Genomic DNA, 22,045 nt, shown 5'->3' on the forward strand with positions numbered 1-22,045 from the left:
GAAGCATGGAAAGATGTAATACAATGGCCCTAGTATGGCTTTCTTCCAGTCTTGGGAGGAGAATTAGTATCACATGCCACTTTAAAGCAATATAATTCGGTCCAGTTTTAATGTTTTAATATCTGTGTTCACTTCTGTGTTCCCCAGGACAAACTGTCTCTTTCCTTGATCCATTAGGAGAGGAAAGGGCAGTTTATCATTTGCCTCTGAAATGTTACTACCAAAAGTCTAACTAGTTACATCAACTTCTATGCTTTTGACTGGGACATGTCTAAGACTGGCAATAGTGAAGATGATGATGTAGATTTAGATCATGGGTCCCATGTGCACCTGGGCTGGAAAAAGTTACACTGTTGTGTGTTTTGTGTGAGTAACAATGTGCAAATGTTTAGCTTGTCCTACAGGTCCATATCTTGCTTTTAACAAGCAGCTGGCGAGACTGTGGGCCTACCCTGATTCTGTGGTTACCGCAGAGTCATAGAGAAACCATTTTTATAGAACCAAAGCTCCAAAGGAAAGCAAAGCTCGCCTCCATTAGCGAGGGTAAAGCCCTGTCATGACAATCGTGCTCGCTGACTTAAAATTATTGCTTCCAGTAAGACACAAATTATATTTTATTTCACTCTATTGCTTGAAATTGCCATTTAAATGGGAAAATCCACTCCTGTGGCTTAGCTGGAAATGCTTCTTGAAACCACATGGCCTTAGAAGAGGCTGGAGCAAGTGATTGGCTGTTGAACTTCTTCCAAGGTAGAAGATAGTCCAAAATGTTCCCAATAACGTCTTGTGCAAATGCAAACCAATGCATGAATCATGCCAAATTTAGGCATGGGGACTGATTTTTCAAAACAAACAATTATAGATGCCCCCTTTACAGAACCTGGTTACCTAACTACTGCATTTATACTTTAAATTAGAAAAAAAAAATCGAGGTATTGTTATGACTGATGTTGACTGTGGAGGAGCACGTATGAACGTGAGGAGCAGTTGTTAGCAAGCTAAGAGCAGAGCAAGGAATCAAAGCAGAATGTCTTACAGTGCTCTGCAGCTGAGCAGTTTAGCACCAGTGTCTTAAGAATTGCAACATGTAAGAGCAAGTAACTGGTGTTTAATTTTCTCAGGTTCAAGTGTGTATGAAATAATTCAAAGATCATACAGATTATATCAGAATAATACAAAGAGGTTTTGTCTTCTCCTTAATTAGTGGTGATGGAACTTAAATAACTCTATGCTATAATGCTGGCATTATGCAATTAAAAAGCAGAAATATTACCATCTTGATAGTTCCAGTATCGAGAAACTTATTTTGTACAATTAAGGTCAGTTTCTTTGTTTATTTTTAAGGCAAGGGCTCACTTTGTAGCTCAGGCTGCCTTTAAATATGGGATACTCCATCTTCCTCCCAACCCCTGTGTTCTTAAACTTTAGAGATTTATTATTAAAAGACATGTATGTGTTGTTCTGACGAATGGTAGATCTTTCTTTCCTTTCTTCATTCCTTCCCTCCCTCCCGCCCTCGCCCCCTCTTTCTTTCTTCTCCTTTCTTTCTTTCTTTCTTTCTTTCTTTCTTTCTTCTATTTTCTTCTTTTCTTTCTTTCTTCTTTTCTTCTTTTTTTTCGTCTTCTTTATCTTTCCTCTTTCTTCTCTTCTTCTTTTTCTCTTCTTCTTTTTTCTTTTCTGGTGCAATATATTAAATGCAGAGCTTCACATATGCTATGAAGCACTCTACACTAAGCTGTGCCAATAGCAAATGATATATTCTTCAGTTTATAATTTTATTTCAAGTAAAAAACAAAATTCAAAAACATTTTGATCATTCATATTGTTGCATTCATTTGTATTCACAAATTGTCCTATATTGTATATATTTTTGGCATTCATGAATTCAGTGCTCTCTGTGTCTTTTCAATGCTGCATTTAAAAATAATTTTATTTTGAAATTTTTAATACTGAATCCATTTTAGGAACAAAATATGTAGAGCTGCTATATAGTAGTGAATGCACAGTTTACTCCTTGAGCATATTTAACTTTTCTAATCTTGTCAGTGGTCATATGTTTGTGTCTAGGTGTAAGAGAAAAAATAATAAACTAGCGCACTTGCATTTCAGTGTGCCAGCAAAGTGAATGGAGGGAAATATGCGACCACCAAAGACTACCCCGACGATGCCATTCGATTCGCAAGAACGCATCCATTAATGTATCATCCCATTAAACCTGCTCATAAAAAGCCAATACTTGTAAAGACGGATGGAAAATATAACCTGAAGCAACTAGCAGTAGATCGAGTGGAAGCTGAGGATGGCCAGTATGATGTTTTATTTATTGGGACAGGTAAGGACATAAGAAAGCATTGATACATTTTAACTCACCCGCAGATAATTTTTCCCAATCAGCTCATTTGCACATAGCTAAAGATGAAGTGACTAAATGAGGTTATAGCTTCAATTAATGCCATCTCATTAAGCCTTATTTATGGGAAGAAACTTGAAATTTGTTGAGCCCCCAGAGTTATGTATGAGGAATAAATTCTGTTTAGTGCTTTGGCTTTAACCTCCCTTCTCTCTGTGCAGCACAGCACTGGTCAGAGCAGTGATTTTAAGAAGCATTCTTAAGTATTCTGCCCTATGGTGTTTCATGTGGCCACGGGACCTGGATCAGAAGAGGACATAATGCTAAGACGGCTGTTTATGCTTCTCCCGTCTACTGCTTTTTCGTTTCAATAAATAAATAAAGATTTAAGCAAAGAAACATCATACAACATAAGAGACTCTCAGTATAGGCTGTATTTTATCATTGTTGATAAGTTCAATATTATATAAGAATAAGACCTCTGTAAGAAACCTAAAATTATCTGATCACTATTTCATACATGGTGATTTCCAATCATTAAAAAAAAAAAAAAAAAGAAAAAAAAAAAAAAAAAAAGGAATTTCCAAAAGCAAGACTGAAATGTGATTAAAATGATTGAAGTATTTTTTTTAATTTTTATTTTTTTTTATTAATTTATTCTTGTTACATCTCAATGTTTATCCCATCCCTTGTATCCTCCCATTTCTTGTTACATCTCAATGTTTATCCCATCCCTTGTATCCCCCCATTTTCCCATTATTTCCCTCCCCTATGACTGTTCCTGAGGGGGATTACCTCCCCCTGTATATTCTCATAGGGTATCAAGTCTCTTCTTGACTACCAGCTATCCTTCCTCTGAGTGCCACCCTTCACTTACCAGGAAACTGGGATTGAAGTATTTTCTTATAAATGCCTTAGAAAGTGAACACATATCTAACCATGCTATAGCTGTTTTATTGTTAGATTTATCAAAGCTCATTTATAACATTTAGAAAACATCATCTATATCATATTTAATTCACTGATATTTTCATATTGGTCACATTCTTCCAAAACAAAATAAACTATTAGCGATATGTGACAACTACATTGGAAAAGCCAATAAATAGTAGATTTCACTTCCAGTAATTACTATTGGGATGTCAATTGCAGAATCACTGCTTCCAGATGAATAAATCAACTTGCATTTTTGCTTTTGTCTGATGTCTGTGTGCTTAATTTCCAAAATGTGACAATTGTTATTCCTTTTTAATTAATACAAAATAAAGGTAATGGCTACCAGGTTAATTATAAAATAGTTTTATTAACTCATATTTAGGATTTGATAAATATTTATGAATTGCTCAGATCTTATGACAGTTCATGGATTAACACTTCCAAAAGTCTAATATATTTTATGAATTATTATTTCTACCCATACCAAGTTATGTGTGTGTGAAAACTTATTTCTTGTTAAAATTTTAAGTAGATAGATTGAACTCACAATGTCAGGAATAATAAAAGCTTAAATAGAAATCTAAACCAGAATGCAGTTTTATAAAACAGCAGGAAGCTCTGGAAACTAAGAAATTGAAACAGACTATTGGTTCCTGATGGGGTAGACTTGGCTGGCCAGTAAGCCCTGGTATCATCCTGTCTTTATGTGCCCAGTTCAAGGACTACAGGCTTACTGCTGTGTCCAGGTTGATACAGGGGGATTGAAGCTCAGCCCATATCCAGATGATTACATGGCAAGCAGTTTTAACACTGAGTAATCTCGCTAGCTCATCAAATTTTAACATAGATACATATATTCTTGGTTCATTGATGTAGCCAGTTTCTCTTAAATTCAAAATTTAGGGAAAACAATCTAAAGAAACAAAGCATATCAGAGAAAACCTGGAGCTGAAAAATATCTTCTGGGGCCTATGTTGTTAACATATGTTGAATTTTTACTACCCAAAATTAGATATTTAAAAAATAGTATACATAGGTCTTGAAGTGCAGCCACTTGTAGGGGATTTACCTAGTATATGGTAACCCTAGTGTTCAACACTCTCAAAACCAACAAAATAATTTGTGCCTTTCTTGGACAAAAGTATATCATACATTCTTACCATGTAGGAGGCTTAAGAAGAGTATCATTTCACCTGATGCATCACAAAAGAAACGTCTAAAATTCGGCAGTTTGATTTCTGAATCTATGATTTTGTTTTTGTATTGACCAAACTATTTGAAAAAAAAAAAAAAAGAAAGGCATGGTGGTGAACACCTTGAACCCCAGCTCTGGGGGAGGCAAAATCAGGCAGATCACTGTGAGTTCGAGGCTACCTTGGTCTACAAAGTGAGTCCAGGATAACCAAGGCTACACAGAGAAACACTGTCTCGGAAAACATTTTTTATATATGGTACGCCAAACTGATCTTTGGAAGTTATTAATGTGTAAGTAGCCATGTGATTTTTAATTGCCAGTGATCATATGTTTTCTGCACTCATACTTTAAGTTCTGTTTGAAGTCAGAGTCCTTACTCCACTTTGATTATTGCTTTGTCACAGATACAGGAATTGTGCTGAAAGTAATCACAATTTACAACCAAGAAACAGAGGGGATGGAGGAAGTCATACTCGAGGAGCTTCAAATATTCAAGGTAATCTAATGATGATTCAGATACATACATAATCAAAGCTGAAAATAAAGAAAACTTCTTTCAGGAGTTTTTCTTGTGTAAGTGTATTTTGAATTCAGAGAAAATTAAAGTGAAGAATCATTGAAAATCTAGAGTTTGTCCCTTGAATGCTCCAAAGTGCCAATATTCCTGTAAGGGAAGGAAATGTCAGTATCCATCCACTGTCATAAAGAAAATAGCACTTACCTTATATGTAAATTCCATACTAGTGGAGACTGACATCTTGCACAACACTGTTGCTAAGTGACATACTTCAAATAATGAACATTATAGCAGGGGGAGGGCACTATGTTTAACTATAATGTGTTAGTTACACCAAGGAATTACCAAAAAAAAGAAAAAATAGAAAATTATGTAAAGCACAAAGCACACTTATGAAAAATATATTTATGTATATGAACCTATAATGTAACCATATACACTGTAAAGTCTCATTAACAAAACAGATGACACGTTTAAGCCCATGTATCAATCCTGACTCATATTTCTGGCTAAGAGGATTCTGCCACTTTCTGATCACAATATATTGTCATCTGAACAATTCACAGCCTTGCTTTATGTTTGTTTCTGTTTAAAACATCATAGTCCACATCACTGATGACATAGTACTGAGCTCACAGTCTATAGCATTATAACTCATGGTTGAAGGAAGCTTAAGTCATGCATCCTGCACATTAAGATGCATCATGGCTGTTTTGAGTCTTGCAAACACTTCATAGCACGCCCACATCATACGTGGAGCATGCTGTTTATTCTGCAGTGCAGGCATCTACATAAAATTTAATTATACATTTGGGACAGTAGCTCCTATTTTCAGTACACACCAGTGTATCTTTTCACAATAACCCTTTAGGTTCAATGTTACTGGGATGAATAAATAACTAATACCCTCAGGTCCAAAAGGGTTTGGTTGTACAAATGTTACAGAAACAATTCCACACACACAAAAATAAATAAATAAAGCAAAACAAGACCAAAACTGATAAGGAGCTTTTGGTCTTTTGTCCTGGCTCGGCCAGGAAAGATGTTTGTTTCCAATACAAAGTCCTGAGTTTGATCCCAGAAACCCACATGGTGGAAAGAAAGACCAGATTCCTGGAAGTAGTCCTATTACCTCCACACAGGACACACACTCAATAAATAAATTCAAAAGAGCAATTTAAAAACTAACATAAAAGATCAAATCGTTTCTCTTAAAAATTAATTCTTCAAAGGGTAACTATTCCCAGAGTGGATTCCGTCTGCCTGCCTTTTCTCTGCTTGTAGGATTAACATAGGGTTTCTTGCACTCATTAAAAAGCTTGACTATTAAACAGCATTGCTAAACAAATCAGAAGGCCCCAGGTGCTGTACCATAGATTGTCCTCCATCTACTATAATCCTAAGAAAATGAGGCTCTTCATCTTGGCCAAAAAATATACAGTGATTTACTATGGCCATTATAATACACACATGTTCTGTACAGGTTTGAGTTCAAATAATTAAAAACCATAAAGTTTACTAGCTGCAACCAACAATCTAAAACATAGTTTACTTCTAATGGTTTAAGAACTTTGGTAAAACTCTTACCAAAGATAAATGAGTTTATGAATAACAAATATTAGTCAAAGCTGTTACTATTTACTCCAAAGACAAAGACTAACTGATTGAATCCTCAGTTGTTTCTCATATGCAAAATTCTTCCACTCCACTATACAATAATTAAATGATGTGTTTTAATAGATTTGGATTTGCACAGTGATTTACTAAAGCTAGAGATATAGGCTACAAGCACAGAACTGCTCATAACTATTTTGACTTCTTATTAAGCAGCTATTTCTATATTTACTAAAGATAAAACATTTTGATTAATTTCAGGATCCAGTTCCTATCATTTCTATGGAAATTTCTTCAAAGAGAGTAAGTTGCTTTCATGTTTCAAACTTTTCTGCTTGTTAGTTAATTAAAACACAGAGTTTAAGAATGCTAGCTCTTATATTTATGGTTTTGAGCCTAGCCTTTAACGGCTGAGCCATCTCTCTAACCCCTGGAGGGGGAGACCTGGTGGCACTCAGAGGAAGGACAGCAAGTAGCCAAGAAGAGACTTGATACCCTATGAGAATATATAGGGGGACGTAATCCCCCTCAGGAACAGTCATAGGGGAGGGGAATAATGGGAAAATGGGGGGGGGGAGGAATGGGAGGCTACAAGGGATGGGATAAACATTGAGATGTAACAAGAATAAATTAATAAAAAAAAATGCAAAAAAAAAAAAAAAAAAGAAAGAAAAACAAAAAAAAAAAAAAAAAAAAAGAACGCTAGCTCATGATATATATGGCAGGGCGGTTGCTCACTATTTTATATTATTACTGTAGGAACACAGGAGTTAGGGAATTCTGTAAATTCTCCTCTGCTCACAGCTTCCTGTTTCCTGCAGCAACAGCTCTACATTGGATCAACCTCTGCTGTGGCACAAGTCAGATTCCATCACTGCGACATGTATGGCAGTGCTTGTGCCGACTGCTGCCTGGCTCGAGACCCTTACTGTGCCTGGGATGGCATATCCTGCTCCAGGTACTACCCAACAGGAGCACATGCGAAGAGGTAAGCCACTGTCCTCACTGGGCCATTTCCATTGTTCAGAAAAACTATAATTTTTTTTGTATCTTCTAAGAGCATGCACGCACGTGTGTGCCCGTTCAGTGAAAATAAGCTGTTTTTATTTATGAATTACTCTAGTTATAATTTGATCTTAAATATTAGCATTCACAATTTGAAGTTTTTCTTCACACATCTTTGATGCACTATCATCCCGTACTGGATAAATCATGGATGAGCATCCCTTTAGGACTTGTACTTTTTATCTCACTTTGCATTAAGTCCCCCCTCTCCCCACAAACTCATTTTTTCTGCAGGACATAATGAAGTTCAGATAAATTTAAAATGTAGAAATGGCAAGCCCCCACAGGAGAAAGATTCAGAGACTTAAAAAGAAAATAAATAAATAAATCCTAAAACACATCCTGGTTTCCTGTGTCCTCTCAAGCAGCTGGACTTCATTTACTCCGTTTAGAAGTGAATATTTTAACTCCTAGGCAAACACATGACCTGTGTAATTAATGAAATATGTGATTTAATTCAACACAAATGAAAGGTACCAAGAGACCTCTGAACTCTAATGTCTATAGATCTATGAGGTCATTGCCATTTATAAAGAAAAGTAAACTCAAGCTGTATTTAAACAGGATTTTAGGTTCACAAAGCACTTTGAACAGTATTTTTCCACTCAAGCTATATGACGTTATATACATATTAAGAAAATAAATAAGAAAAACCCCAGATAATAAGTAGGATGTGTTTTTTTTTCAACAAGGAATTATTAAAGCAACACAGAAAACTATCTAAAATTCTCTCAGAAAAAATAATTTGCATAAATTCCAATTATTTTTGCCATTTAAGTTTTGGTTCTGCTTTCCAAATATAATTTGAATCAAATTTAATATAAATCATGATAATTATCATTTTAGGATCAGACAAAATATATATTTATATATATATCTGTCATATGCATAAATATAAAGCCTTCACTAATTCAAAAGTTTTAATAATTTAATTTGAGGAAATTAATATTCTAAGAGGAATTTAAGGACAGGGTAGAATAAGTCACAGATGAAGTGAGCTTTCCAGAGAAGTGTGCGCAAAATAATTTACCAACTGTGCTAAACAAGTGAGCAACTCATTTCATTTGTACAAATGATTATAGCTAATCCAACCCATTCTTGGAGAATATGGCTATAAAAGTATTTTAAAAGCTGAGGATAGTTTGTCCATCTACCACCTGAGTTCTGTACTGCAAGCTTGAGGTAGGAAGAAGCAATGGAGAGGGGAACTGCCAACAGTGCTGGTAGTAGCTCACTGCTGAGCACTTTAGGTACTTGGCCAAGTGCAGTCCACATGTTTCATTGTATTCTCTATAAAACTTAGCACACTCTTTAAAAAGAATCTATGGAAGTTCCAGTCAAAGGGGTTAATCGTGCAAAGACAGAGTGCTCAGGAAGAGCCATACCACTCAGGAGTAAGTAAAAGAGCAGGATCTCATCTGAGGGGATTATTTTAAGCAGATGGGTTTTTTTTTTTAATTTGGCTTAAATTTAATTTTAACTGACACAAAATGTAGAGACTTACGAGATATAATATGTCTTCACCTATGTATATACTGTGCTGTGGATAAATAAGTTAAACACACCCATCTCATTAAAAATCCTCTGTTTGAATTTTTGTATATAGGCAAAGGCCATTGAATGTTTCTCTAAATTCATTTATCAACTATCTGTAGTCATGCCACAAAAGGTCATTTTACAAATATGATAAGGGTTATTGCTGTACTGTCACTAGCAATTATAAAAAAAATGTGTGTAACTTTGCACCAAATGCTTATGAGTCGCACACAACAATGATGCCTAGTTTTAACTCAGCAGTTTCCAGGGATAATAATTTTCATTTGGAGTGCCACCATAATGTTGAAAATATATATGTATATAATATATATGATAATATATACATATATGTTAAAAGAATAACCTAGAAGAGGTTAGTTAATGTACACAATTGCAGACAAGGGGTAGCAATGAGTGATAATATACAGAGCCTGAAGCCGTGCTTATAAATGAATCAACTCACTTCAGGGTATTGGAGATCTTTCACTCTGTCAAATTCTTTTCATCCATCACCCATTCCTGGGGGAGAAGCTTTTAAGTAAATTCCAGCACATGGAGAGAAAATGGTTTGCTTTTATAGGATCATTTCTGCCTCAGACCTGAATAGAAGCTGGAAGAGAAAACCGGTCATTTACATAAACATTTTTTTTTCTGTTTTGTGGAATGAAAATGAGTCAATAGGGGAAAGATTCTAATTCACAATCTGGCTACTTCTTTAACGTGGCCTTCCAGAACACACTGTAATCTACGAAGCTGGCTCCTTTCCTCCTCCTGGCTCTCATTTTCTCTATTTCCAGTGTCCTCTTTGGAAGTTTCTAAGAAGTAGGGAATATAAGAAAAATATGCAGCGTTCAGTAATGCAAGGCTCCATAGCTCAAGCATTCTTCTTGTCCTGATCATAATATGTGTTTTATTTAATGCTGGGGTAAAGGACAGTTATATTGGAGTACTAAACAGGAACTGAAATCTAGCTGGAAGGTGTAACTTTTTCATAAGTGCATGTTTTCAATTATTTTGAATAAAATTTTGATTTCTTTATAAACCATTCAAGTTGATTATCTAGAATGATCTAGAATGCTGTTTCTATTATCCTCATATGGTTAGTATAATAGTTGCAATAAAACGTCATCTCTGCAACATGGAAACTATTTCCTCCCCTCACTCTTTTCAGTCCCTACTCTGTTCATCACCATTGTTCAGCAGAGGGAAGCAATGGTCATCTAAGAGAGGATCGGCACTGGCAATTGAAGTCGCTCCTTTCCTGCTCTCAGTTGCAACTAGCTGTCTATACTAGTATATTAAAAAAAAAAAGAAACCACCTAGCTTTGCTTTCATTCTAAGGTTTTTTTTTTTTTTTCAGTCTAGGTCAAAGCAATGATACACGTGGAAATTCTAACTTTGATTTTGTAAAATTCCATGTCTTTGTAAGATTTTCTAATTGTCAATGATTTATAATAAAAATTAATCAAGTATTCTTTTGTATATAGAACACAGCCTTGACATTTTATTGATAATATCTTCTACCCTTGCCTTTCCCATCCGAGGGAAGCTCCTATCCCTTGACTACTATTCCATTATCATTTTTGAATACAGTGAAGAGACTGAACAATGTAAAGGAATATCTTGTGTATTGTATGGATGTAGCACCTGTCCATAATAAATCTGATGACCGACAGCTTAGGCAGGAAATAGGAGTTGGGATGTCTAGTAGGCAGAGAGGATTCTGGGAGAAAGCCAAGTGCAGGGCCAGGGGTAGGGGTAGGGGGTTGAGCCAGCCAGATGCGATGAGGATAGATGCATGGCACCTGAGCCCAGGTAACCAGCCATATGGCAGAATGTAAATTAGTATAAATGGATTATTTTTGTTATGATCTAGGCATAAAAGAGCCTAGCAACATGTCCTGGGTATTTATAAAATCATTTTAAGCCTCAGGAACTGTTATTCCAGGAGCACAGGGCCAGGTGAAAAACTAGGGCAACAAAAGAACAGTACAATGAAAACTCGTGACTCTGAAGAGATAAAATAGTCATATTCAAACATCTTTTTCCTTATTACGTAGACTTTTTATTATACTTCTCAAATAAACATTTCTATTGTACTTATCTGCATACACCCCTTGTCATGCCTTTACAAACTTCAGGTTTCTGGTTGAACTAAATATTTAACAAAATGTAAAGAGAAATGTATTAAATTACTAGTTGAGGGTCTGAAATTCAAACCTATGTAAACATTTAAGGAACAATATTGTATAGATCTTTTAACCATTGAAAATACTCCAAGGAAATAAGAAACGTGTAATGCTTAAATTTTATGCTAGTTTTATATAACAGATAATTTTTTATGACAACAGAATATTTTTGGAATCTTCAGTGTGGTTGGCTGTATTTTAAAATCAAGGAAATTTGAACCTCAGAATCTCCTAAATTTTCTTTCTTCCAGGCGGTTCCGCAGACAGGATGTTCGGCACGGCAATGCTGCCCAGCAGTGCTTTGGACAGCAGTTTGTTGGTAATCCCTAGAAAAATCAATTGTTATGATTTACCCAATATATGCTGAAGATAAACTACACATTTCTTTAAATGAGTCATTTTCCTGAAACACTGTCCCTGGTGTATCTGTTTCTCTCCCTCATATTTAAAATCAAATTTATGATATTTTACAGAACTAGCAAAATTTGCTCCAGGTACCACCACTAACACAATCTAGTATTAGAGATCAAAGCTGAGGAACTGTAGGACCAGAAAGCTGCATAGCATTGACTGATGGCAGTGACTCTCAGGATTACCTCTTTATCTCAATTTTTTTTTTCCTTTTCTCTCCTTCTCCTTCTCCGTCTCCTCCTCCTCCTTCTTCATTTTCTTCTCCTCCTCCTCATCCTGTTCCTCCTCCTTCTCCTCTTCCTCCTCCTCCTTCTTCTGCACTGGGGAGTGTGGGTTTTTTTGAAACAGGGTTTTACTGTGTAACCCTGGCTGTCCTAGAACTCACTCTGTAGGCCTGGCTTGCCCTGAACTCAGGCCTCTGCCACCTTCTGCCTCATGAGTGCTGGGATTAAAGGTATATACCACCACCTGGCTTAAATTTACTTTTATTATGTATGATGTAGCATGTATCAACTTTAGAACAAATAAAAATAGTTTTCTCTTCTGCTACAGCAGAGTAATTTTAGAACTGACATTCGCTGTCCTCAGACTTTCTCAAAAACAAGAAAACCAAACAGGAAAAGTGATATTTTTGAGTCATATCACAGTGGATGATGGCCAAGTTTTATGTCATTGCGTTCACTGAGAAGCACCTGGATGATAGGTGCCATCATTGGGAGCCATTGGTGGTCATGCCACTTTTAGAACTTGAAGCCCAGATATTTGTTTGTTTGTTTATTTGTTTTGTTTTTGTTGTTTTAATCCACTTGAGGTTCAAGGCAGGAACCCCAGCATCTGGGAGTACAAGCAATGGAAAGTATGGCCTTAGTCTCAGGAAATTTAGAGGTCAGTTTTGAAAATGAGGGCAAAAAAATCTTGAGAAATCAGATGATGCCTTGCTTGAATATCTGATGCTCATGCCTCCCCTGCCTTCAGAGAACCTTGCTGCTGATTTCCCATGAGTTTCCTTTTGATGTGCTTTATCACTGTCCTCACTGCCCCATATTGTAGAGCCAAGTTCCTAGATCTCATCTTCTATCCGATATCTTCACCTACTTGTCTTTTAAATCTCCAAATTCTCCTATGCCTTTCTAAATAATTGATTTAAATAATTGGCTGTGTAGAAATCAGTAACCAGGAAAGAGTTATTTACACTCCTTTGGGACCTGAATACAGTTGTTAAAAAAGTTAGCAGTAAAATTCCAATCTCAAGGCTGATGCCATTACCTTTCTATTACAGGAGACGCCTTGGACAGGACTGAGGAGAGGCTGGCCTATGGCATAGAGAGCAACAGTACTTTGCTGGAATGCACACCACGATCACTACAAGCGAAAGTTGTCTGGTTTGTGCAGAAGGGACGTGAAATAAGAAAAGAAGAGGTAACTCATAGCTGTGCATTCACACTTGGTGTCTTATCTAGAGCACATGACCACAAAATAGGTGAAGGGCGTGTTTGAAATGAAAGCATGTTGAGCTAAATATGTTTTACAATTTCTACAATATAAAACACCCAAACATAGTGATATGTATTTTAAATCCCAACACTGGAGAGGGGCAGGCAGACTAATCTTGGGGGTTTAGGATTTAGCCAGCCTTCTTTCCAGTGTCCAGGCTAGTGAAAGAATCTGTCTCAAATTGCTAAGAAAGATACTAAGGCTGTCGTCTGACTTACATATGGACTTACACCCATGTGCATGTTGACACACATACAAAACCAATTTTTAAAAAATCAGCTTTCTTTTTAAGTGCTATTTATGTGATTATAAAATTTTATAATATAAATGTAGATTTATAGATATATTGTTCACATTCCAAATAGATTATTATACATATACATATGAACTGATATTTTAAACTATAGACAAAGATATTTTATGTGTTTCCTGCTGAAAGTACTTTCAGGTTTATGATATATGCAATGGCAGTATCTTAAAGTACGTCCACCAAAGTTGCATTCCTGAGAAATAGCAACCTTATTAACATATAAGAATAATAGTAATATCAATATTAATAAAGCTTTAAATTAAACATGAAAAACTAAAATAGGGTTGTAATCCACTGGGATCAAAGGCAAGCCTCAGCACTCTCCCCATTTAGAGTAGTTTGGTGACTACACTTCTAAGGTCACTTAAGGAACAGAGGCAATGACTTTGCTACTTTGAGAGACAGGGGAAGAGGCAGCATTTGAAGCATACTTGGAATGTTCTGGAAGTCATTCCAAGAATGGGAGGTAACATGATGGATCTGGCTGTGTCCAAGGTATAGACCCTTTAGGATGGATATTGCTAATTATTATTAAGGATTTAAACTCTATTTTCCCAAGTGGAATTTTAAATTCGCAAGAAGAATGTTCATATCAGCAGGAAGATCTTGGTAATTATAGTACAGATGGTCTTTGCTGAAAAGATGCATTCAAGTTGAATGAGTGATGTGATTCCTACAGGCCTGCCACGTGGACAGAGGAGAGCTGTGTGTGCATGTCTGATTGATGATCAATAGACATGATTACTTTATTTATGTTTTTAATAGAGATTAAATCTGTCCCTGGAGTAAAAATTACTAATCCTAAAAATATTTCTTTTTAGACTGTGATGAAGGTAAAAACCTAACATGTTTAGTCTGTAGTCATATAGTACACTGTAGAAGTGATGAAATTTATAAATTCTGGGTTCCCCAAATATTCATTAGATAAGAAAGGTTGTATATCTTCAAGCTAAATGGAGTCCAAGCACTGAAAGGGGGACATGGACACAGATCAACTCCTAATGAAGAAACTGTTTGCAATTGATAACTACTGGCAAAGGGAAAATCAGTTCTTTTCCAATGTAGAGTCACTGAGTATATCGACTATACTCCCAGGCATGCCCCATATCCAGGGGTAGTTGGACAAGCCAAAGCCAAAGCCACAGGGCTTTTTTGTTTTTTGTTTTTGTTTTTGTGGGACTTTTGTTTTGCTTTGGATTTTTTGTTTGTTTGTTTGTTTTGTTTTGTTTTGAGACAGTGTTTCTCTGTGTAGCCCTGGGTATTCTTGAACTTTCTCTCTCTGTAAACTAGGCTGCCTTGGTCTCAGAAATCCTGACTTTGCCTCTGTAGTGCTGAGATTAAAGACATGAGCCATCATGCCCTTCATTATTTGCCAGATTTTTGTCTAACTGGTTTTGTTGTTGTTTTTATTTGTGTGTGTGTGTGTGTGTGTGTGTGTGTGTGTGTGTGTGTGTATAATTTCTTTCATTTAAGAGAGAGAGAATAGAATAGAGTTGTGTAAGTAGCAAGGTGGAGATATCCTGAGTGAGGGAAAAACATTATCAAAATATATTGTATGATAAAAAAATTAGAAACAAAAATAATGGGAAAGAACTTCAACATGCTAAGGCTTAGAGATAATATGAAAGATTATCAGGAAAGAAAAGCTCTCCTAAATGTTCATGGTAGCATAACAGCACATATACAGACAAAGCTATGTGGCATAGCACATGGAGTTAAACTGTTTATTTATTGTCAATGCATTTCCAACTTCTCAAATGTGAGATGAAATGGCTTTTTAAATTCCATCGTAACTTGGCAGGAGGGGACCTGGGAATGGTCCATGGTTGGTTCCTGCAGTCAAAGGGCTTCAGATGACAGAAGTAATTCTTTCATCAGTAGATTTCTTCACTCTGTGAGCTCTGTTTCTCATTTGGAACTCACTGTAATTGACCTCATTTGGAAGTCATTCCGACATGATGCATCCATCAGTGTTCAACTCTGAGCTTCTTGCCCATCTTGCTGATTATGCCTACCTTCTTCCCAATGGCATCCTAATCTCCCTAACTGGTATAGCTACTGACGTATGGAACTCTGAATTTACTCTCCATATGAAGATCATGGCACAGTCAGATAATTAATGGTTTCAATAGACGTAGCAATTATTCACAAGCTAAACAAAACAAAAAAGGAAATATATCAATTCTATACTGGATGCAGAATGACTTAGAAAGGTACTCAGTTGCATTTAATGAACATTTTACATTAGTTATCATTTCTATGTCCCATTTACTTTGAGAAATAGCAATCATATTCTCCCTTGTAGACCATGAGGAAGGATGTTTAATTTTGCTTAGTCAAAATTTTAGCTCCTATGGGGATGCTGTGCAGAATACTCATAACAATCAAAGTTTATTCTTTACCTCATAAACTGGAAGAAGAAAGAAGTATTTAACTTATCAAGACCATAGGGTATAAACCACTTCTTTCTATTGAACTGAAATCTTTGATTTTTAGGAATTATGCCTTCTTCAAGTTTCTATAGATACCTATTACACTGAATCTTGTGGTGTTAATTATAAATAGAATATTGAATGGCTAAAACATTTGATCATATTATACTTGAAGTATGCTCTTGAATTGTCATACAGCATCTAAAATCTCATTTGCCTGCCTTCTAAACTCTGGGAACCAGCAGTTCTCTCAAATATACCTCTTATAGTTTCCTGTTTCCTTATACACACCGTGTGGAAACAATCTCTACATATTTTATTAGATCTTTAAATATTAAAGTATGCTTTTCTAAGTACTTCATACAGAACATTTTTATATTTAATTGCTTCTAATAGTTTCTGTAAGCATATTAAATATTCACTAACTAAGTTAAACATATTGGTTGCTAGATACACCATTGTGATGTATTAAGGAAAAGAGCGCTAGAGTACTTTTGATAGAAGCTGCCCCTTATTGCAAACCTGCTGCACCCAGGACGGTGCTAGATGCCTTCTTTATCATTGCTAGATATCTAAACTGAATAGTGGACATGATTATTCTCATCTTACACATACAGAAACTGAAGCTGAGAGGGTTACAGCTTATCCACAGCTAGTGGCATACCAACTGTTTATACTCAAGAATCCCTGACCTAATGTTAGTTTATAGTCATTCATTGTCTGAGTATTGAGGACTGTATAGTCTATAACAACCATTCTCAAAACATAGTTTATAATCAAAGTAATTGAAACCCAGAATGTGTAATAACTCACACCTAGTAAAATAAACTCAGGACCAGGGCTTGTTCTAGTAAATGTTCTTCTACAAAAATGACAAAGTCTTCTGAAATAGGAATATAAATACGGTTTCAGATGCTTTGGGATGAATAGCAAGTGGAAAACATCTCATAGCTGGAGTTCAGACGTTTGACATTTGCCAGTGTAATAAATAATCCCTATGAACAGGCTGCTTAAACTTCACTGACAAAGCCGTTATTCTTCATGTTTAAGGACCTAAGAGCCTTACCATAATTTAATTTCCCCCCTCTAATCTCTGATATCAGGAATAATTGTTATATAGTATATGTAACAGTTGGTTTTCATTCTTTGTGTGGCTTCCATGTGTTCTACTCTTTGTCTATTGGTAAAAGTGTGCTCCTGCAGTACCCTGAACTGTTGTGTCCTCTGAGCTTGTGTGCCTGTCACCATCCTAACCACTTTATGTCCATTAATGCTTTTGTCTCCTCCAGCAGTTTGGTAATGAACCTTTGTAAGTAAAGAAAGTGAAAGCATAGAGAATTTGGGGAACATTTTGTAAGAGCACATGGACTATGAAGTTTACACTCTGGTATCAGTTTGGGAGGGAATAGGGCAGATTTGGGGCTACCTCCCTTTGCATAGCTTATGTTGGGCAATGGACAATTAAATAGTGATAGGAGTTAAAGCTATGAACAAAGGAAAATGATTCATTTAAGAGAAAATTAGATGGCCGAGTCCAGAAGAAATTTTTTTTAAAGAGTAATGAGTATAGTTATTCATTTCTTCAGGGTTTGTTGTGTGCTTTGTGTTGTTCTGAGAGTTTTAGACACAGTAACCTACATAAAACTTGCAACACTTCTCTGAAAGAGTAAGTATTATGATATACATCATGGAGATGAAATTAAGTTGCTGGTATTTTTAGAGTAGATTAGCTTAAGTAATTAGAGACAGAAGGGTCAGACACGGATATGATAGAACTTAGGAGAAGAAATTGAGAAGGATATGGTAATCAGGCACATCTTTTGAAACAGTGTAGCGGGACAGCTGAGGAAGAAGCCATCAGGCAGTAGGGTTATGGACACATGCATCTGTGTTGAATGAGAAACGGTCAGTGCAGTGGGCTGTACCAAAAGCTAAGATGTGTGTGTGAGAGAGAGAGGAACTGGGAGACAGGGTAACCATGAGTTTTAGTTTGTTTCTTTTGAAATATGGGACTTGGCTCTGTTTGTAGTTGAAAGGAAGTAGCCAGAGGAGGGTGGGATGTGCAGCTGACTGTTGAAACAAGATAAAGAACATGTGTGAGAGAATCTAATCAGAGAAAAGTGACAAGTTGGATTCTAAAAGAAGCAAAGGTTGGCCTGGAGAGAGGCTCCACCATTAAAGGCTAGGCTCACAAGCAAAATGACAGAAAGCAAAGACGTGTGTGCCTCTGGCTGGAGGGAAAACAATAGTTGACTTAAGTGGGTAGTGTGATTTCATCCACAAATGAGGGGTAGATGGTCCAATTGTCTGGTGTCATTAATTAAATTTGGTAGACCCATATGTTTTTGCATACCATTTTTATTAAAAATAACAGACCAAACTTTACATGAAAAGGATGTAAATCATTATTTTGTTAGGGTTGCGAAAGAAAAGCATTTTTATAAGGAAATATAAATCAGCAGTATTCCCTTATTTATGGATAATGAATTTATACAGTCTTACATACTTGGATATATAAGGTCTCCAAATAATTGCAAATTTCAATCCTAACATTGGTAAAAAAATGTTTCTTGTTAAACTCTTTAGCTATACAATTGAAATATATCTCTGAATGCTAACATTCTGTTCTAAAACTCAGTAAATGGGAGATATTTTAACATGCATCATTTGCTAATATTTGCATGCTTAGTGATAAGTTTCTTGGGGGGAAAACTTGGGGGCAACCTGAAGATGTAATACATAAACCCCTGTCATTCTCACTCCAGTATGCTATACAGCAGAGAAACAAACACTTGGCTCACAAGATCAATGCAATAATTTGTACAATTTCTCCTTTGCAGAACATAGAGAAATCATTTTTCCCTCTTCTTATTGATCTTACTTTTGTGACTTTTCAGCTAAAGGGAAATATAAGTTAGTATGTTTTTAAAAATAATTTTACTTCAATGTAGTGTATTGTGAGCATTGTGACAACCTTTAAAAATGCAGAAATCCATTTATTCGTTATTGGAAATTTCAAGAGAAAACACAAAATGACATCAGCCCCAAATCTTAAACTGTAGCTTACTGCCAATATTGTTTTAACATCATTGCCAAAGTTATCATTTTTAGCTCTGCATTTAATCCAACCACTAAGCCATACAAATTCATCAAAATCACATAAATCCTGCTGAAAAATGCGATAGTCATGCAGAACCCAGCAGTCAGCCATTCCTTCCACCTGCCTTAGGAGTTCATTGCTGCTGTGTTAACTGGATACAGTAAGAGTCTTAAAGATGGCTGCTCCTGTGAAAACATGGACACAAATTACACCATTGATAATGAAGTCATGTCATCAAAAGTAAAGCAGTTACTTAGTAAGACTCCATTTTTCACCTACCATCTTGTTGGCTACATGATTGATTTATTCTTCTGACCTTCATGAATACTAACCAATGAGAAGAAATGTAAGAGATCAAAGACAGCCATGTCTGTGCTGTTTGCTGCCTTGACACACATGCACAGAAAGCATGGCTTTGCTTGCATTGCCCATGATGTTTGTTTTTCTTGTTTCCACAACACAAAGTGCATGAACTATTTATTGCCTCGTTTGAAATGTCTGTTTAGTAATTGTGATGTTTCTCTTTTTAGCACATTAAAAATATTCATCTTTTTTTTTAAAACTAATGGCTGTGAAGCCAGCTTACATTCAGACCTTCAGTTTCAATGTAAAACAAAACAAAACAAAAAAAAAAAACACAAAAAAACAACAACAACTTAGGGGCTGGAGAGATGGCTCAGTGGTTAAGGGCACTTGTCTGCTCTTCCAAAGGTCCTGAGTTCAATTCCCAGCAACCACATGGTGGCTCACAACCATTTGCAATGGGATTTGATTGCTTCTTCTGGTGTGCATAAAGACAGAGCACTCATATATAAAATGTACTAATAAATAAATCTCTAAAAAAAACTTAATAATATCAAATATCCTAATTATTTTCTGGTTTTGAGATAGTCAGTTAGCTGGCTCATGAAAGGCTAAATAAATGCCCCACATAGTCTCTGTACCATGAATGGAGAATAGATTACAAATGGACCTAGAGCTTTGGTAAATCTCTCTTTGGTTATTTTTCCAAGCTAACACTGAGAATCTTTGGGCATGACCTATATCCTCCTGAAGCAGATGCATATGTATGTTTTCTCCCTCTGCGATCAATCTTTTCAGGTTTTGATGGAACCTGCTAACACAGCCATGCAGCAAGCCCTCTGCAGACACATGTGAATAGCAAAGTGTGCCGATTTCGTCCCTTTTCTGACTGCTCTTGTTCGAGAATATCGCTCACATTGTCTAGAAAATTGAAACTGTGAGGAGATAAGCCAGCAGAGAGCTATGCATGTGAGCACATATTTTGATCCAGATAGAACAGCTTCTGTTGAACTGCCCTGGGGCATCGCACCTTCCTCTGCACTGTGATAATTGCCTTAAGGAAGTCCACTGTTGCTCTCTGGCATCATGAGATATAATGGAGATTTCCACAGGCCTCAGTTCCAGGAAAAATGTACTTCCCAGAGGGGTAATTTTAAATATATGTTTTAGAGATAGTTTGAGTCTTAGAATTGGTCATATGTTCTTTGTCCCATTAGGAAACCCAGTGTTAAGCTGTACTTCTGGGACAGCTGTACCTTTCCCTTTGGTGAGCATTTCTATATTTGAACCTCTCTCCTTTTAGTTTTTTCCATTATGATAGTCTTGTCTCTGGACAGTTAATGACATTTGTTTAAAGCTTAGATTTTATCAAAGTTTCAAAATACTTGAGTCCCCATGACTATGATTGCCCAAGTCTGAACTGATCTCAAAAACCAATTTAGCTTGTTTGCTTCCCAAAGCAAATTACTGATTACAAAAAGAAACCCCTAGAGTTTCTATTCTTTTTCTCTCTTGTTTTCATTCTTGGTTCCCGCTCCTTATGTAATTTAGTTAATCCTGCTTAAACATTGACAAATTGTCATGATTTGTCTATAAAATTTCTGTTGTTTGCTTTTACAGTTCCTGGACTACCTTTCTCCATACTCTTAACTTCTTTTCAACATGCCTATTGAAATAATTGAAAGCAGTCCAATTCTGTAATTGTGTAATAAACAGCTATATAATACCCTGTGCATGACTGAGCTGTAAGTTGCTCATATTTCCTTTAAAACTCCACACCATGGTTTACAGTATCCTTGATACAACATATCTCTCTTTCATTCTCATGGAGACTGAATATCCTGCAATGAATATATATCCATTGTAACTTCTATTGACTTAATAACAGTCACTTCCGCAAATAACCAATAGACCTTAATGTGAGTCTGTTAGCATTGTTCATTTTTTGACTGTTACCATCTGGTGTGTGTGTGTGTGTGTGTGTGTGTGTGTGTGTGTGTGTGTGTGTGTGTACACTGCATGTTGTACAATGTGTATGAGTGAGTAAGGTCATATATGTGGTGATCAGAAGACACCTTTTGAAATCAGTTCTCTCCTTCTACCTTGGATTGCAGTGACCAAATAAAGGCCATCAATCTTGCATGGCAAAAATTTGATTCTCTGAGCCATTTTATTCATCCTGGATGTTTCACATTTTTCGGTGTATAGTGCTAGATTTCCACAAAGGTGACAATAAGCAGTACACTCTATAGTTGGCAGTCATCTCTATCTTATACTAGGCTGTGTTATGACATAATTTAGTAAGACAAAACTTTACTTTTCTCTCATCAGATATATATTTTTTTTTCTGTAAGTCAACTACTGATTATGTCAAACATGAGTCAGATAAATAAAATAAAAGGCTGTTGGTCTTTATTTTTGACAAAATTGATTTTGTTATTTTGTTAAGATGTATTCTGCATTAAACCAAGATGCGCATCTGGCCCTTTCCAATGCAGAGCATGGATTCGTGTAGCTAGTACACATGGGAGCCACTGTTTCCTTCTGACCAGCTCCCAGATGTGTGCAGCTTCTGCTGTCATTACTTCTCCAC

General features: G+C 36.1%; 1 protein-coding gene across 1 annotated transcript in view; it reads left to right on the forward strand.

Moving 5' to 3' along the window:
- The window catches only part of Sema3e (semaphorin 3E), a 228,893-nt gene that overhangs the window by 201,229 nt on the left and 5,619 nt on the right, over positions 1-22,045 (forward strand). The window contains exons 11-16 of the mRNA XM_051152076.1: positions 2,110-2,332; positions 4,886-4,977; positions 6,874-6,915; positions 7,434-7,600; positions 11,654-11,721; positions 13,093-13,232. Coding sequence (XP_051008033.1) covers positions 2,110-2,332; positions 4,886-4,977; positions 6,874-6,915; positions 7,434-7,600; positions 11,654-11,721; positions 13,093-13,232 — 732 coding nt within the window. The remainder of the gene's footprint in view (positions 1-2,109; positions 2,333-4,885; positions 4,978-6,873; positions 6,916-7,433; positions 7,601-11,653; positions 11,722-13,092; positions 13,233-22,045) is intronic.

Source organism: Acomys russatus, chromosome 10 (genome assembly GCF_903995435.1).
Source record: "Acomys russatus chromosome 10, mAcoRus1.1, whole genome shotgun sequence".
Taxonomy (NCBI): Eukaryota; Metazoa; Chordata; class Mammalia; order Rodentia; family Muridae; genus Acomys; species Acomys russatus.